This window comes from Melozone crissalis, unplaced genomic scaffold, assembly GCF_028551555.1.
Source record: "Melozone crissalis strain CALT ecotype California unplaced genomic scaffold, PUWL_Pcris_2 ptg000017l_1, whole genome shotgun sequence".
Taxonomy (NCBI): domain Eukaryota; kingdom Metazoa; phylum Chordata; class Aves; order Passeriformes; family Passerellidae; genus Melozone; species Melozone crissalis.
The window spans coordinates 314894-334569 of NW_026535795.1; the positions used below are offsets into that span (position 1 = coordinate 314894).

A 19676-nucleotide genomic window follows, 5' to 3' on the forward strand; every position below is an offset into this window, starting at 1 on the left:
GTACTTTAGTGCTGCCTTCTCTGCATAGCAGCATTGTAGCACTGGTTTGGGAGGCAGAGAAGGGAAGGGAGGTCTGGAAGAAACTACAGCACCACAGCTAAGCAGACACATCAGTGCAGCCCTTCTTCCCATATTTACTGCAATTTTAAGTCTCTTGGATTCAGGTGCTGCAGCAAGCCACAGTAGACAGTGTGACATCTTTGTTGTCCCTCGTAATCAGTTTGCCAGCTGCTGTCTCTAACACGAACAGAAAACTTTGTCAATTCAGTGGAAGTGGAGAACGTTCTGAAGGTTGGGAAGGACATGGTTTACATGCACCTTCCCTCACCTTTCTCATTGGTTTCCCTCAGCAGAAGCACCCAAAAAAAACCTCATGAACAAGGTAAGGGTCATTTAGTAATTTAAAGTAATGGTTTAATAAGGTTCATTAAAACTCAGACATGACAAAGTGACTCTGCCTACACAACAGCACGAGGGTAGGCTCCCTCTGCGGCCTGTATCTTGTGGCTAAAGGAATGCTCTGGCCCTGCTTGTGACTGATGTTTGTATGTCGCTGTACTACACTGGGAAAGAACAGAACTTTCACAGGAAGCAAAAAAAAAAAAAAAAACAAACCAGAAAGAAAAGCAGGTCCTTTGCAAGAAAAACAGTCTTTATTTCACTTCACAGAATTTACTAGGAAAAAAGCTGATGTGACAAATTATTCCCTCACCTATGTGCCACCCCCGTTACAAATGCCACTCATCCATGGTCAAGAAAACAAGACATTCAAAAATCAAGCAGAATTCGGGTGAAAGTAAAGAAGAGAAACAACCAAGAAAGGAAAGTAAGGAGTGCAGCAGTAGAAGACAGTGCCCACTGACTGCTTCTCCTTCCAGTCCAGCCTCTAAGACGTGTTTGAAGGCTATATGGCCACAGTCCCTCCTTGGATGGGAGTTAGGTTACTTTTGATTTGAGCAGCAATGATGCACTCAAAACAATTCATCCGGACTACATTTCATGCCAAAACTGGATTCATGGAGAAAAGGGTGCCAGAAGCAGGTCACATTTTTTTCATTAGCCTGCAAATGGTGAATTGGTCAGAGAACTGAGCAGGGGATCAAATCCAATGGGAACTAGCCTCAGTCTTGCTGCTGACTTATTGCACTATTCCTTTCATCTGTGCTTGTTTTTTCTGTTATTTTTTAAAAAGAAAATCTTCCTTGTTTCCACTGCTATCACTCCTGCTGGTACTGCTCAATTCTGTGCCTCAAGTCATCAGTAATTTCAGTACCCCTCCACCCTGAGTGCTCCATACCTGGCAGTGGGTAATACCTGCAAAATGCCCAGCATTCCTGGGATAGCAAAGAGTTATTATGAGCACAGGGCAAAGTCAGATCATTGAGTCAAGAGTGCTAGAGAAGGTGCTTACCAGAAGGAATGTTCTCACTGTGGGGATCTTGTTCAATTCCATCAGCAGTCTGAGTGCCTTCTCATGGTTGCTACAGTACTCCTCATACACAAAGAATTTGTCTTTCTGCAAGGAAAAACAAAGTGATTTATTGACTCAGACACCATTGGAGAGATTATTCTGCCACAGTCTGCTACCAAATTATTTATAAACAGAGGTGGACTCCAAGTGGCATTAGCATTGGAGTTTTCAGGAAGTGGGTGACACTCTTAATGTGAGTAATGTATATAGGTTCTCACTAATTCCTGACTTACTGTTGTAAGTTAACAGAGACTTTTCTGAGCACTGAGACTTTCAGCACTTTTCCTCTTAATGCTTCACTGAGACCATTGGTATTCTTTCCTGAAAGGAGGAATTTTGCTATCTTGGGATGGAAGTAGCCAGAAGCAAAACAAAGCCAGGAGCAAGGGGGCTCACCACTCCTGCAGGAGGAAGAAAGCCAAGTGGAAGAGCCAAGGCCTGAAAAAAGCTCTGAGATCTGGAGGGGAACTATAACACAAAGCAGTCAGCTGGAAATCCCCTGCCTTTCAACAGTGAGAAGCCAGGCCTTAGTAGGTTGGCTGGTTTACTGTGTTCTGAAACAAGCAGCAGACAAAACTTAACAGATATATTTAATAGTTTCTGTAACTGGAAGAATTTCACCAAATACACACCAAATACCCAATGTATTCCAGATAATAAAGGAAGGGAAGGGTAGCTTCACAATTAGATTGAGCTGCTAACACTGGGACATGTCACACCCACCAGCACATGTTGGAATGAAATCCCCTGTTAAGAAATGAAGGTCAGCTGGTAGGTCAGGGTCAGCAAGTTCTGTTCTACTGATCTTCAGATTCAAACACAGTGCAACTCCTTCTGTCTAAAATGATCAGAGATGCTGAACCCATTGCAAACACTAGATATCTGGAAACACTGGAGTGATTCACAAAAGAAGCAGGAACAACTATTTCCATGCTGAGCAGATACAGCAAGAGCCGAGTTGATCCTCTCAAAGCTGGGAGGAAGGGCTGAACTTTCAGCAGCTATATTCAGAGCTTCCACTGTTGCATTCACCAGAATAAAAGGAGGGTCATGAGATTATATTAGGCTTTAGGCAAAATGAATGATTCAGAAGCCAAAAAACATCGGTTTTGAGTGCTTCTCAGGATAGCACTTTATTTCCTGGTTCAGGTTAGCTTCTATGCCATAATGCAGCACCATGTGGAGGTACCCAGACAAGCTAATTTGCATATCAAAAATAATTTCAAAGCATTAGTGTGGCACTCTGCAGGGTAATATGTGAGGCTTTCTCAGAGCACCAAGCCATGTAGCCAATGCCTTCCAGAGTTTGCTGTTGCATTCACAGCAAGATTCTGGTCTGAAAACATTCTATCTGAACCTTTTAATCTCCCCAAAATTTGGAAGTTAATTTTTTTGAGTTTTGATTGGAGTCCTAGCACTCTTCCTGTGTCAGCTGAAGGTACTTTGAGCATCTAGGTACTTTTAAGACCACTCACAGTTATCCAAGCAAAGAACTACTGCCAGCTGAAGGAGTTTGGGAAAACATGGGACTGCAGCTGCAGTCACTGGGTATTCCCTTTGCTATTGTCATAATGGAAAGAAATTGCTTTTATATTAGTTTAGGAGAATTTGACATTCTGGTCAGATGTTCAATGGTAGCTATACATGTTCAGAATCTGTAAAATGCTTTTGGATTTGGTTTAATTCATTTTTCCTTTCCTTGTACTTCAAAAGAAAGAACTGAGAATAAATAGATGTATGTCCAAACACAAGAACAATGGTACAGAGCAAATAAAACAACAGCCACAAAGGGTATGGTGCAAAGAGATGGAATGCAGATGTTCAGGACTTTTATCCTTCATCAGCAGCCATTCATGTTGCTATTGGGGTGCAATACTAGGAAGCTGCAAGGAAACAAAAGTTTCTGACCACCAGATGCAGGAAAAGGCAGGCCTGGGTCCACAGCACAATAGAAAAAAGGCAACAGGATTGTTGTCAACCATAAAAACAGGAGAGTTACAGAGTAAAACAGACATAGAAGTTTTTCCCACATCTCCACTCACTTCTCAACTCCCTGGATGCACACAAGTACCATGCTTGACACTAAAACCAGCAGTCATTAACACAGAATCATCTGTTATATCAGTGCACACAAAATGTCACTGCTCAAGTTTCTGACTGCAGCTTTGAGTGCCCGGAGTTTGGGAGGCTATATTTATATGATGACAAAATCCTTTTGCTAAAGCTCAAGACAGTACAATAATTATACACACACCAGAGTGCTTTCCTCAAGTCTTTCCCAGCTGTACCCCATGCCATTGACCCACAAATATGAGAACTATGCTTAAAATTGCTCCATGTCTGAAGTGTTTCATTTCCTCTGTGGGTGATACTCAGTCCTAGGTTCTCCCATGGCCTGGTGAGGAAATTATCAGTTACATAATTACAGACGTTAGCCCAGGAATTCTGAACCTGCGGCTGCTCTAGGTTAAAGTGCAATTATGGTCAGAGATGTGACCAGATAAAAATGGCACTTTCTTGCTCAGCAAATCTGCTGGATACACAGCTAGACCTTCTGTTTTAGTGACAGAAGTAAGACTGTACTGTTCTCAGTTTGGTTAAAATAAGTCTTTAACCATTAGTTTATTCTCCAAACATATTATTTTAGATCCATTAGTACTGCCTAAAAATTAATGCAAATTTGAAAACCATTTTGACTAGAAAAAGCAAATAAGACATTTAGAAAACTGAAACATTTTATTTGAAAATATTTTTAACAAGGCATGGCATTTTCTTGTTTCAAAGCAGGCTGAAACCAACCTTGTCAACATCAAAAACCTGAACAGAAGACATAACTCTCAATGTAACAATATCCCCGATGACACAGACTCATGCAACATTGCTCCAAAAAATGATCATAACACACATTTCCCTAGAACAAGATTCTAGCTATTACATTCCCAAACCTCTAGCAATATGGCAATATCAGAAATAAAGGATCAGACAATTCTCTGCCCTTATGCTCAGTCACACACAGTCACACCCTTTCCTGCCCTGCAAAAGCAAGCTTGTGCTCACAAGGTGTGGTCACTCCACTGCCAGCCCATGTGCCCTCTTCTGAGACATGTCTCACATGTTCTTTTTGTTTAAGGCTGTACACTGGATTTGGAATGAGTATTCAAGGATGTTCTACATCACCTGTTGCAGCCACACTGCACTGCAGCTCCAGAATAAACTCTAGCACCTACCATCAGACAATGAATTTCTGATCACCCAACCAAATGGAGTACAGTAGGGCAGACAATGTCTGTCTTCTGACAGAAAACAATTTTTCACACCTGAGTATCAGAGCAAGCACATTTCACTATCTCTTATAATACTTCAAAAAGACAGTATGCAATAATTTCTTTTTTGGAATTCTTGCAAAATCTGCTTGCTTGCTTTAGGTGCTACTCAAGACTTGAATCCTTCTGAACTAAAGGTCCTTGGGACAATACTGGGCCCAGAACAACTACCATCCCTTGATGTATTCAAAAAAGGTGTCAGTGTGGCTGGCACTTGAGCACATGGTTTAATGGCAAACATGGTGGTGGTGCTGGGACTTGATGGTCCTAAAGGTCTTTTCCAACCTTAACAATTCCATGATTCTATAAAAGCAGCGTTCTGTTTCTGAAGGCTGGTGGATCGTTGCCAAGTAAGGTTCTTCTAGGCCAAGACAGACCAGGAAAAGTCAGGCCTATGTAGACTCTAGAGGACATTAAGGATACACAAATCTCATGAAGAGGACCCAAGCACTGCAGCCTGATGGAACTCCACATGGTGAATCTGGGGATTGCTACAAGAATATACAATACACAAACTTAGAGAAAACATGGTCCGCTAGAAAAATACAGTGTCTGGATAAAACAGTGCTTCAAGAATTCTCAAGCTATTCACCAAATTTTTAAGTATTTTTAACACCAAGTTTCTAAAGAAAAGCACCTCTGCTAACAACTGGCTGCTGACAAGTACTGGACTCGTAATCAGGACGAGGAATGACCTTGCTAGGTGATCACAACAGTGGATACGCCAATACATTCAAGATTCAGGGGCCTTTTGTCACTTCCTCGCTGCAAGCTCCCCACAGGACTCACTGTGATTTGATGATAATGAAAAAGCAGCACTGAGAGAGTTCCAGCACTACTTCTGAGCATATTGCAACAACAGAACACTGCCCAAACAAAAGACCAAAGAAATGTTCCCCATGGTCTCCCTGGGTGAAACAGTGAGAGCATGTGCTGTGAGGAAAGCTCCTGAGCCCCGCCGGGACACGCAGCGCTGGCAGCGAGCGGCTGCTGCAACCCGCGACCCCAGGCTGCTGCAAGGGCCGCACGGACACCCAGGCTGCTGCAAGGGCTGCACGGACACCCAGGCTGCTGCAAGGGCCGCACGGACACCCAGGCTGCTGCAAGGGCTGTTTGGGCAGGGAGCATGAACATCACACACCCCTGTCTGCAATACCAGGCAAGCACCTGCAGGAATACTGATTCTGAGGCACTTGAAATTGCACTGCATTTTTGAAACTTTTAAAACAAAAGCAGACAAATTCTCAGCAATAAAATGTGATCAAATGGGTGAGAAAAAAAATGAAAAAATTCAACAGGAAAGGGAAGAGTTTCTTAAAATACATCGTTGTTTAGCTCAGTTTGATGTGGTGTCCATTGTTCTAGCCTCATTCACAAGTTTTTTCCCACCCTACCTACAACTTTCATACAAGACACACATTGTCATAGCATTGCTACAAGCCTTAGAGATTAGGGCTTGCTAAGGGGATGGAGAGCTTCTGACAGGAAACTGTATTTTCAGATAGCATTAAGTCATTGTACTTACAAATTTTAAGAAAACACTTCCCAGTTCATGCTGAGACTGGGGTTCTGGTTGCAAACAAAATTCCAGAGCAGCCAGGAACTCCTTGTGAACACCAAGAATTTCTTCAATGTTAGAAAATAAGATCTGAAACATAAGGAGAAAAACATTGCTCGTTTTTAATACATGTCAGAGGTTTTTGCTACGTACAAATGACAAAATACTGTGGAGCTCTAGACTGACCATGAGAGGATCCAGAGCTCAGACAGGGACTTGTAAAGAACGAATTACACTGTATTTGCCCCTTTCCTAGCCCCCTATAAAAATCTTTACATTGACTGAAATACCTGCTGTAAATTAAGGCTATCTTTGCAGACCCCTGAGCATGATAAATGCCAACAACTTCTTTTAAGTCTTGAGAATATTTCCTATGAGAACATACAGGTAAATGGAACCACAAGGCCAAATTCATTTTGCAGGAGACAGAAGCAGGGAGTGGTCTGCCTTTCCCTCCCATGCATTAGAAATCCCTTTCTGGAAGAAAGGGACTTGAAGGTATCACACACAAGGGTGTGCCTGTAAATAGGAGACAAAATCTGCTGTATGGATCCAGCTTTACACTGCTCAGAGTACAGAATAGTGTACATTTCTCACAAACCTCAAGAGCAGCATTTACAGTTCCCTTTCACTGACCTCAGTGACACCAAAAGGCACATGTAGAGGGGAAGAGGCCCCTTGTTCAACCTTGTATTAAAAGGTAATAGTGACAGTTAAATGATCCCTGTGATTAGAATACACATGTGCATATGTGTACAAGGTGAGATTTTTTGCCAAATAACTACAGGAAAGTGTTTTGTGTATTTATGACATTAATGAACAACATGCACCCCCTGTGATCACAGGCACTAGAGAAGCCTGTACCTCACAGTTCTCTATGTCCCTTAACTATTACCAGGGCAAAATTCATTCAGGAACCTCCTCATGCAAGGGTCTCACAATATGTAGATCTCCCACAAAAACCCAATTCCTTTCCACAAAAACACAAAGGAAAATTCTTGCCTCCTTCTCATAAGCCCTATCAAATTTCTATTAGTAGAAAACAGCAGATGCAAATTGGCTAACTGAATACTGTCAAGCCAAACAGACAAGGGCCGTGGATTCCCCGCCATTCCTCTCAAAAACATTGAAATGGCCCCTCAGTACTCTACTCAGCATTTCACAAATCTTGCCAAAAGTTAGTATTTCTGACAACACTACACTGTTGTCAAATTTTACTAAAATTAGCTGGTGAGATGAAAAATTACTGGAAGATGACAGCTATAAGAACGGGCAAACAGATTGACAGATAAACTATCAACATGAGCTCCTTTCCTTAGGGAATCAGCTTAATAATAAGCATCAATATGACAAGAGGATATCTGGTATTCATATCCCTGAATCTAGCCTTTCATTGCAAATCACTTCACCTACCAAGAAAACAAGGAAGACAGAAGAAATACCTTAACATTCTCCTCTGTTATGTACTTCTCAGCTTTGTCCACTGCATTCTGTCGGATCCGGTGAAGAAATGCCTGCAGAGATAAAAGAAGATTTATGTTCCAATTGTTTGATAATAGTTTGATTTCACTCTTTTGTTTCCTCTAGGTTCCCATCCACATAGTTTGGCTGATTACCTTTAAGACTGAAAGAATGTAAACATTTAGGAACTCCCCACCACAGATACCCCAGGCTGCACACAGGCACTACCAAAGACATTTCCCATAAGCTGTTGGGCTTTGCTTGACAATAAACGTCTTCTCTTTGTAGAAGCTTTTAGCTTTAATTATCTGTTACTTGCAGTAGACAACAGCAGGGTCCATTGGCTCCTCTGAAGGTTTCCCCTGTCTACAGGATGCAGCTGTTCCGTCCCTGGGGCAGCGTGCTTGGCCCACAGAGGTGTGTGTCAGCAAGGGACTGCAGTAACAGGGAAGGGACAGTCACACTGCTAGAGCTGAGACACATCAGAGCCATGAGCTGGGGCTAGGGACAAGTTCAACAGTCTCAGTATGCGGGGAAGGGAAATGGAAATCGCCAGACAGTGTCTGTGATACACTGTCCTGTTCACTTTATTTCAGTGGGTTAAAAAAAGACAAAGCAATGCTAGAACTTTTCACTTAGGTTGGGTTTCCCCTTCTCTCAGCTCTGCACAACTCTGGCTTTAACAGCCAAATCAATAAAAAGCTGCCAGATACAAATGGACAGTGATCTGAATATCAGCCTGAAAAGCATAACTCTGGCTACTGGAAGTTGGGAGGACCTAGTTGCATTTGCACTGAACACATCCACAAACCTATTTGATTCAGTAGAAAGAGTTTAGAAAAGAATACTTCATGGGATTTCCATGTCAAGACTCCACTGGTTTAGCAACTACTGGCTAAAAGGCACTACTGAACTGAGAGCAGGGGATTTTCCTATCCACAGGCATCAGCAGAGATGGAAATACCTGCAGGAGAGACTGAAGGGCAACCACTGAGGACAGAATCTGCTGCAATAAACTACATAAAGTCTGCAAAAAAGGGAAGAGAGCTTTACTCTCTGGTCCTGTCAGTGATTTCTAACTTGCCTCCCATACAAAGGAGTGAGCCCTGAGGAATGCAGTGAACAAGGATGAAAGAACTTCTCTTACCCACCTGAGAGAGTGAGGGGAAGTTGGTCATGTCTTTATTTAGGGCACAAAGCAGCTTTCTTACAGCTTGATAACAAAAAGCCTTTAAAAGCTGAACTATTCCTGAGCAAGGTCCATATCAACTGGTGCACACTCCTCTTTTGCTTTTTCCCTTTTGCCTGCTGGGATCAGCAGCAGCTTACAACCTGTTAAGAAGCAATGCCACTGAACCAAACTTACAGCTTATGGAATGCCTTCATCTCTGGTGTTTTGCTTGGCACACAGTGAACATGTTCCTCTGGCTTTCAGCTCTAAAAGGGACACGTCTCTGTTCCAGCTAAGGCATTGCTCTCTGTCATTCATCAGCCATTCACACTTTACAGGGCAGGTACCAGTAAAAAAGACATTAATTAATGAAGCACAGAGACCCTACATTTGTTTTTAGCCCTGGATTTTCAACCCGCTTTTGAACAAATTCCAGGGACCATAACCACATTGCTCCTCTAGTACTGCTAAACAGAAAGATCTTGGCTAGATTCCAGCTAGATACGGAAAACTCAAAGGAGTTTGTGGGGACTAAGAAGTTTGAAGAATAGATTCCTGCATCAAAGGAACAGGACACGTGCTAGCGACAGAAGGGTTATTTTGTAAGGACTAGCCAGTTCATCCTGACAATAATCTGGCCAGGAACTGTAGTACTCAGCAGCAGTCAAGGAACTGCCTGAGATGAATGATTCCTGATGACAGGAGGAATAGCACTCCTACTTCAGCTCTGGGTGTGAGAGCTCAGCATTAGTAACCAGGCACCTGAGTCATACAAGGTGGCACATCATTCTAGAGACACTCATTCGCTAACAGTAAGTCAGGCAGTGATTTTCCTTGCTTTAATCACAAACATGTTTGGAGACAACAAACCCAACTGAAATGATCAATTAATCTACATAATTAGCAGCCCCACTGCTGACTAATAATTACCTGCACATCAGTCCCAGTATGAAGGGTCTAATAATAGAAAGCTGTATACAGGAAGTGCAAATCACATTAGTTGTTACAGGCCACTCAATAAAAAAGTGGAGACTGTTAATCCAAAAAACAGCTTTTCTGTGATGCTTGTCTGAAAAGACCACATGATGTGAGCACAAGAAAGGGAGAAAAGAAGATAGGAAAATCAAATGAAAAATAAAAAAGGCATAGAAGCAGAGAGAAGAAGAAGGATGAAAGACCTTGAAGGGAAACAATCAACTTTGTAGATAGCCTTTCAAATCTCCTACAGCTTCTGATTTGCCTTCACGCGCATGGACAGCAGTCTATCCAGTAATAATAAAACAAGACAGTTACAAAATATTTTGGCCTTACAAATTTAATAGTCTACTTTCTGAAATGCAATTCCCCTCAAATTAACAAAACTTAGTGGATGCAGAACAAGTTTGTTCCCCATTTTTCAATACCTACTGAGGTGCAAGAAGAACCTTTTGCAACACAGTCATTCAAATAAAAAGTATGAAAACCACAAGCTATTAAACACCAGCTCACGGAGATAATGCTGCATGTCCCGTTCACATGGCAACACCACTTTCTTCCAAACCACTTCCTGCTTGGAAAAAGCAACCCTTTTCCCAGAGATGTTATTCTGACATTCAGATCAGCATTTCCCAAACTTCCCCAGTGATTTTTTTGCACTGCTTGTTTTATTAGGGTCTAAGCTCATCTGTACCAGCACTAGCCCTCTAGTCACCTGGTGATACAGACTCCAAGAACTATTACACAAGTAGTGTGCAACTCTTTTGGGGGAAGGGAGTGCTATGATATTTCATGAGACCTATTGATTTAGCTGGAAAATCAGATTCTTATTTGGACCAGAACATCACAAAAGTGATGCCAAAAGAGAGATGGTGGTGGTGGATGAATATTTTTAAAAATTCATCCTATGAATTCATGCCTATATCTTATTTACATTCCAAAATATTTTGTTATAGAAGAGGAAGTAGTTGAAAAGGTGAAAGCTTGTCTGGCCACTAAAGTTAGTGAGACATTCTCTCTGGCTGCTCCAACCTCTTCACACTCTACACAAGTCATATATAAATTCAAGGGGTATGTTCCTTGGCACTTTTCACAACGAGCTTTCAGGGACTCCACAGTATAACCCTTTCCATCCGCAACACCTTCAATCTGTGCAGCAACTAGCCTCCAAGGAGATGTGGAAGCATGGGGGTCAGCTTTCTTAGGAGACCTTGGAAGTATGACCTAGGGACTCTGAAATCATTCCTAGGACACTGCAAGATGATCACAATTACCTCTCCATTGCAATCAAGAGCAGAAATCTCTATTGTGGCACGCTGTTGGTTTCCTCTTCTCTGAAACTATCAGGTATAACTGAAACAACAACCAACTGCAGATCACTGAGACTGTTGAAGGGCTGAAACTGATGAACAGACAACAAAAGTAGGCTCTGCTTCCTTCTATCTTCTTCTTGTACCCTGGTCAGGACTTACAAGGATAACAATTTCACACAAAGCAGAGCTAAGAAGATGGCTGACATCTTTCCTCCTTATCCCCCCACACTGCATTGCTCCACTGCCACTCCGAGTGCTTCACTGTGCTCACACTGGGCCAGGTCTGAGCGACCCAAGCTGTTTGTTTGGGCAGCAGAGGAAGACAGAAGCACTGGAAGAGCCTATGGATCCAGAACAAGAACAGGTCATGGCACAAGGCAGGAAAAAAATGGGAAACCAGGCTGATCAATTTTCATACTGCTGACAAAGATTGTAAAAGCCCCATCTTCCATATTTATGTGCTCAGTATTAGGAAAACAGTCCGGAGAAAACTTGTTTTGGTTTAAAATTCAGTGGTAACATAATGTTTATTTATGCACTGTAAGCTGTTGTCCCAGAGGTCTGCTATTCCCAAACTCAGCAGGCCACAGCTGATGCTTCTCATGTCATGCATAAGCACAATTTATAGTTTGTCTTACAGCATAAAGTCTTTCAGGATTCAAGCAAATCTATGACAAATTAGAATGAGCAGTGAAATGTTTCCTTTCTGCTTCACATCATGCTGGACAAATTCCTTCCAATACAGACTAACAGAAACATACTATAAATCTAGAATGAAATTTAAATATAAAAGTTCATTTCATTAAATAAGTACTTTTTAATGGCCCCTTTTGTATGAAAGTGTTTTGTTTTTCTATTCACAGTCCTCATAATCCACTGTTTCAATGAAATCTCATTGTTTTGAGTGTCTTTGCAGCACCTCTAAACCACAAAAGCACAGAATATATTTTAAGGAAACAATCAGGTAATTGTTAGTTGTTGTCACATGAAACAGTTGCACACATGAAACACACGAAGCAACTGGGATAACTCTTAAAAGCTTTTCATATGAGCCTTGTTGAACTCAGCTTGTAGCCTTAACCAGGGAAAACTAGTATTTTCCATCTTCTATGTAGCAGAAGTAACACAAGCAAAACACTTGGGATGAGGCAGTGACAGTTTGCTCATGCCCCTTCTCATAATTCATGTTTAAGGCAGACACTTCCTCAAACATTCAGAAATAGCAAGAGACTTCTTACTAAACAGCAAGGGAGGCCAAGTGTGCCTGCCCCTGAGGGAAATGAAAAGGAGAACAGAAACAGACAGCAGTGAGGCAACTGGTCCCCATGTTGCTGGAGAAGAACAACTTAAAGCACAATCCTGTAAAACCTGTTTCCTGAACAGCTGACTGGAATGTCACATTGCACTTAAGAGAAAAGTGAGACAATTTCATTAAACTCATTAGTGATCAGGACTGATTCAGAACAAGGGTCCAGGGATCTAAATGAGCCTAGAATTTTCAGAGTTAATATTAATAATTGCTTTACACTTGTGCCATCAATTGTTTAAAGCTTCTTGCAAGTGCAGATATCTTGTTTCCAAGAAAATGTGTTCACAGTGACAAAGTAAGAGGTGATGTGAACAATTCCAATATTTGACCATCACTAGCATCTTTACCTTGCAACTACAGCACAGGTGTCATATATATGAACAAGAACTTGCAAGCGTAATTTTAATTTCTCTTTTTTTTGATCACTTGAATTAGTGTTACCACTAAATTTGGCTGTTAGAAGTCTTTGCCTCCGTACCAAAAAACCCTATTTCTTTAGCATAGCAGCTCAAAGGTGCTGTGGGAACCTTTCAGCTTTACTGAAATAGTCTGAAAAATTGAGTGTTTGCTGAAGTTCAAGTTTTAAGAGCAAATGCATCCTTGCTCATATTACTCAATTGTTAGCTTTGAACCTTGTCATTTTGATCATGTTCTTTTGCTTTCTATCAGATAAGCAGTTCATAAGCTAAAGCTCTACACAAATGACAGGAAACAAAAATCCTGCATCCCTGTCCCACATGTTAAATGCAGTTCTCACCTGAGGTCTGAAAGACAATGCAATAAATAATCTCAAAGTAACATAACAATGACTGCACAGGGCTATTCAAATCTTTCAGCATTTCCTTTCAAGGGTGTTGCTGGGCTCACAGCCTTGGGTCACCACCCAGCTTGGAATCCAGACACCTCAGCTGGGGTGAACCTGCTTCAGTTCTGCGGCTCCTGCCATGGCCTGCAGTGCTGTGCAGGTTAACCAACGTCTACTGCTGTCCATCCTAGAGTCTGCTGGATTTTAAAGACAGATGAAGTAATTCTTGAGTAAATACAGATGACTGGTTTTCCAACATCTCTTGCTGTCCTGGGCAAACACCAGTACACAATGTAGAATACTGGGCCTGAGTCAGGTTTTTCAGTTATGAAATTAAGTTAGAGTATTGGAAATCAGAAGCAACTCCTTTGACATTACTAGCATTACATATGTAAAATGGAGCAACACTGAAGCAACAGTACGACTTTTAAAGAGCCTATTACTCTACCTCTTACTGGAAACCCAGTATTCCCTCACTGCTCAATTACTGGCTGCTATATTAATATTTCTATAAAAGCACATTTTAAATTATCAGTGTCTGGAGAAGAAGGAAGAACTTAAGCATCAGATGAGTTCATTATACTAAAATTCTCCTAAACAATAGAGCCACAGCTGTGAAAGAGAGCAACTGCAAAAACACTGTACCTGTAGCTGCGCTCTACAGGCAAATTAATTCATCAGCAAACACCTGAACAGGGACTTGCTTGACAGACAGAGGTGTTTAGTAAGAGGAAATAGCACCAGAAATATCTTTTATGGCCCCAATTTCAGGCTTCCTGTGTATCAAACTGGCTTTAAAGCCTCAAAGCTTATTGGTACTTTTTTTTTCTCTATCCCCTGAAGAGGAACTAAATTATTAGCTAATCAAGGTGATTAATAAAAAGAAAAAAAAAGTCACACACAACATGGAGTATCATATACTCTCTGCAAACAGCTCAGGCAATCTGAGGTGTAGAAGCCGCACAACCATTTCACACACACAAAAGCACAGGAGTTACAGGAGGCACCATCTCTTCCCACAGCAGACTGCATGAACATCTGCAAAATAAGCAGATTCCATTTCAGGTGAAACTGGAAAAACTCTCAGAAAAGAAATGCAGCTTCAGTTGCAAAATTCAGATATGTCACAAGGGTCAGATCCTTTGACCTGAAGCATACTTTTGATGGGTATTTTTTGTAATTGTATAAATACATGTACCCATATTACAAAACCACCACTCATGCTGGCAATTCAATAAATATTAACTAAGCCTTGATCATGGCAACTTGAAACTTCTTCCCCACTTCTTAGTCTGACATATGGTGAATGCTGATAAATACTACATGAAATATAAAGGAGCAGTCAGAAATTCTGCTATTTTAAATTAATTAATAAGTGCATGTATGAATAAAATGTTTGAATAAATAAACTTGATTATTTCTTTAAATACTAGATAAGAGAAACAGCTACTGCTAATATGAAGTACATGCCTGAGATAATTCCAAAACTGATTTGTCCTGAGCCAATCCTGAATTTTAAGATTCCTGCAGTTATGACCACACTTGGCTGATTTATCTTACATCTATCCTGTCGTTGTTACACTGCCTATAACATCAAATCAATCACAAAATACTGGCATTGCTCAGCGCTGGGACTTTCAGCTGTGCTTTAAGGACTTAGACATTCCAACTGCTTTCTCCTCACTTTGAATTTCTTGACAGAGGTCCAGCACAAAATGGCTTCTGTCAACAAATCTCTGGGGCTTAAGCGAGGATTCACCTCATCTACTCACACCCCCTGAAAGCTGAAGCCTTCCCTGAGTTAGTGATCCAGGTTCCCACTACAACAGAGCAATGGGCAGGCAACTTAGAGGATGAGTCACTGCGGTGGGAGGATGCTTAAGAAGAGAGGCCGAATTACCATCCAGAAAGGCTTTCTCTTTCTGGGGGACAAATTTAGCTCAGACCACAGTCCTCTGCTGTACCCCTCTCACTGCATCGGCAAATACAAATTCCAGGGCAGTGAGGGTTACTGAGTCGTCTCTAGAAGTGAACCAGGACTGTCTCAGCCACTCATGGACACTTAGGGACATGGGGGCACTGCAAGTTGACACATGCAAAATTCACATGCACGGACATTCTCAGCACGGTGGTATTCTGCGACTAATCACAAGTGAGCTGATCTAGCAGCACTTCCCAGAAAAAGTCTTATACAAAGAACGCTCTAAAAAGATCCCGGGCCATTATCTTCCCTTCCAGCATACTGCTGTTTACCCTGGAATTCTGCAACAAAAAAAGCCAGTCAAACCAAATTCATGCTTTGACTGATGGAGGGAGGTGGAACTGAAGGGAAGTCTTAGAGAAATAGGTTGCAGTGTTTCTCACTCCAAAGAGAGATCCCTTCCTTAAGGAGGAGCAGTTTTAATTTAAATTACAAAAACCTTTTGTGAAGTGAAAGACAGGCTGGTGCTGCAGAAGGGCCATTGTCTCTTCTTTATCATTGCCCTGACCTCTGCTAGTCCCTCCTCCCCCAGTCGCTAATATTTGCATTCTCAGACAGGTCAGAAGATCCCAATTCACTTCAGGGCCCCAAAAGCTGTATTTCTCACTGCTGAAATCCTTCAGGACTCATCGCTATTAATTTCTGCGTATCTCCTGTACCCTGACTTCTCTTGACACCTCTTCATGCTCTCCCTCCTGTTCATCGTTATCTCTATAACACTTTGTATAATCTCATTATTGTAGACTTTAAAAACCCTCTCCTCTTTGCTTAAGCATGCCCTTTTGTGAATATCTATCCCTGGAAGATTCTAGCCCATTCAAATATCAACAGAAAATGTATTTGTTTGGATTTTCAAAAGAAACTTAAGAAAGCTACATCCATAATTCTCTCAGTCCTTTGTAACAGTCTCCCTTTTACTGGCCTCTTCAAGTCATTTTCCCTGTTCTACAATCATGAGATTATTTTAATAATTTTACTGTACCATGGCACTCTTCAAAATGCTTTCAGGACAAAGTCTGGTGGAACAGTATGGTTTGCTCCATTCCACTTTTATGTAGAGAAATAAATTCGGACAAGTCTGTCTACTCAGTCTTTATGGTACTTTAACAAAAGATGTTTCAGAAGTAAAGGCCCAGTAAACAACACATGCATTTTTCAGGATTCAACTCGTATTACTTACATTCACTGTGTTCATAGTGAAGAGATGCTTACAGATTGCAACCTGTTCTATGTTAGAGATTCCAACTACTAAGATCCTATCAGCACCAGGGGATGTTTAATCAGGTTTCAGGCTCTATACAGCTACTCTTTTTTGAGGAGGGAGGTAAAAGCATCAGAGAGACTAGAAACAACAAGTGGTATCCAAAAAAAAGTAAAATCAAGACGACGAATGAAACTGCAGCAAAAATTAGAATTTCTTCAAATAATATTTCAAGATAACAATCTAAGCTGAAGAACTTTGCTATCAGAAAGACGATTCTCTTCCTCTTCTACTCTCTTTCCAGTGACGGAAATACACTTAATACATTAAACATTAAACAGACAACACAGAGGAAAACTTTAAAATTAAATCTAGTTCCCTGAAGCCCGTGGAATACTCTTCTTTAGTTGCAACACAGCCTAGGACCTCACCTAACTGAAGGAGACTAGTTCAGCTGACTGCCATCAGTTCACTGACACTTGCCCTAAATTACCTGTGAATCTAAAGCCCACATAGCATTATCTCGGGTGCCCCACAAACTTCATCTACATTGCAAACACGTAACAAAGTCCCAGGATCTCATTTAGTAGGAACACTGTATATGCCCTGATGATACATACTTAAGATTGCCTCTCATAAGCCATTTCAGCATCAGACTTTGGATCTAAATATTGAGATTGCTTCCAGAGGTTTCCTCTGCAGGGCAGGTCTATCTGGTGGGGCTGGGCAGCAGCAGCCCAGCTCCCGAACACGGCCTAGAGAGGGGTCCCGGCTTTTCCCTGAAGCCCCGAGCAGCTGGCGAACGGTCCCCTGTTCGGTGAGGCAGGTATCGATAAGGTCCCGGTAAAACAGGCGCTCGTAAGAGCAGAGCATCGCTCACGGTGGGAGCAGGCAGCAGGGGCCGGAGCCCCGCAGCGGTGGCGAGCTCCTCGCAGTGAGGCCTGCCTGCTCAGCCGCCCTGCCCCAGAGGCCCCGGCCCCAGGGGCCCCGGCCTCAGCGGCCCCGGCCTCCTCTCCGTGCCGGGAGCGGAGAGCCAGAGCTGCCCCAGCCCCAGCCAACGGTACCTCTCCCACCAGGAGAAACCCCTCAGCTAGGAGAGCAGCCAGTCCCACCCCTGCCCTGAACCTCGGCCACTGCTCCTGTCTGTCTTAAGTACCGGTGGTTATCGCCTCTCAGCAACAGATGGGAGAAAATTCCCTGAGAGAAAGAAAACAAAAGGAGCAATCCTAACCTCCAACACAGTGCATTTACACTTCCTACCACAGGAAAGAAAGGAACTCAGCTTTTGAGTTGCCAGTTTCTTAGCATGTGCTTCGCCCTCACCCGGTGACTGCCCTTGCACACACAGACGGGTTGCACGCACAGCTGCACATGCAAAATATGCCTTGATGTATTTGCAATTATTTACAAACAAAACAAAAAAAAAAGAGAGGGGAAAAAAACCAAAAAGCAGCTTTCACATGTTGGTTTAAAAAAGAATTAGACAAATGAACCTCACAAGTACACAAGTACACTTTCATTACTACCCAGAGCAGGAACAGACGGTCTGGCTGAAGGCCCAGCAGCTGATCTGAGCCGGTTTTCCTAACCAATCTGCACCATTTTGTACTGGGCATCACCTGGGTGTTCACGGGAATAGCTCAGAGTTTTCCCACCAGACTGCGTATACTGCATCACAGTGGAAAGCAAACTGTCTGGGAAAAAACAGGCAGGAGAAAATCCTTAATTAATTATGAAATAAAATCCCAACATTTTAACAAAATCAGAAATCTCCCTGAAAGCAATGTCATTCATGGCCCCTTTTTTTTTCCTTCTCTTTCAGAAACAGCATTACAGACCTAAAGGCCACTATAGAGTGGTCTAGAGTCAACCTCTGACCACAGGGCACCTCAGAAACATCCTCAGAAAGCTTACTCAACTTACTGGGTCAGGGTTCCTGCCCAGCTTTACATATCTAGAACATTTAGGCTACTCAAAACCACACCTGTTTGGGGTGCCCAGACAGACCTAAACTCTTCACTGCACCCAATACTCAATGGTTAGCAGTCAAATTTCCTCTGGGACAAATGGAAAATACGCCATTTTGTCAGGTCTAAGAGCTAGATTAATCTAAAACCACTGCCTATCCCACTGCCTCAAGATAACCAGAGCTGGGTTTCATAGTTCCCTTTCAAATACATTCGTCTTCTTGTGACAGACTGAAGAAAACCTCTCTCTCATGGCGGCATTCCTTCTCTGCACACACGTTCTTGCAGAACACAATCATATCACACACAGTCCTAAACTCCAGCTTCCTGTGAAACAGAGTGAAGAATGAGACCATTATATTTTAAACATAAAGGGGAAGTTGAGCTAGTGAAGCTTGCTGCAGCCCCTGAACTGAAGGGTTCCAGCAGGCAGACTGCCCTCCCCAGCCTTCCCATGGCCTCGGACCAGCCTGGAGGCTCTGCGAGGCCGTGCTGCTGTTGCTGGTGCCAGGTCCGGTGTCCTGGCTTGTGGCAGGAGGGCACTGTTGGCAGCTGTTTGTAATCTATGCATAGTCTAGAGCAAAGCTAAAAACGTACCTTTGGTATATACACTTGCTCTTTCTTTACAGCAGTGCAAATAGATGGAAAACCTTAAAAGGAATTACTAAAATTTTAATTTTAGAAGGAGCTTTGTGATCAAAACAGGAGTTTGAAGTATCATGATGTTTTTAAATGAAAACCAGATAAAATTTGACCTTCCTTCATCTGAAGCCAACTGAATTACATTGCTAGGAAACATCTCTCCAATTCTCAATCTGTTTCTGCAACCTGCCCTTTTCTCAGTTCTGCCACACCTTTCTCCCCTGCCTTACAAAAACAATTATTAAAGCAGCTTGGGGACCTATCACCAGGACAGTCCTCAGGAAACTGAACTATTTTCAATGTAGGTATCTCATCTGTAGAGCTGCCGTTAAATTACATATAACTTTGTTCACCACTCCAGCCCATGCAGGAATTGTCCCTGCTGAAGAAAGGGCATCAGCATGCTGCCTACATGCCAGTGCACTGGCTGGTGAGTTTAGAAAACCATTCATTCATGCTGCCGTCTTCTCTTCTGCAATACTTTCCCTTCAGCTGCCTT

At 42.3% G+C, this 19676-nt stretch overlaps 2 protein-coding genes across 2 annotated transcripts in view; one reads left to right on the forward strand and one right to left on the reverse strand.

The window, feature by feature from the left end:
- The window catches only part of LOC128936132 (skin secretory protein xP2-like), a 199561-nt gene that overhangs the window by 140381 nt on the left and 39504 nt on the right, over positions 1-19676 (forward strand). The window lies entirely within an intron of this gene.
- The window catches only part of PREX1 (phosphatidylinositol-3,4,5-trisphosphate dependent Rac exchange factor 1), a 118748-nt gene that overhangs the window by 59456 nt on the left and 39616 nt on the right, over positions 1-19676 (reverse strand). Inside the window, exons 2-4 of the mRNA XM_054274404.1 lie at positions 7795-7866; positions 6320-6442; positions 1412-1516 (exon numbers count right to left, since the gene is read on the reverse strand). Of these exons, the coding sequence (XP_054130379.1) occupies positions 1412-1516; positions 6320-6442; positions 7795-7866 (300 nt within the window). The remainder of the gene's footprint in view (positions 1-1411; positions 1517-6319; positions 6443-7794; positions 7867-19676) is intronic.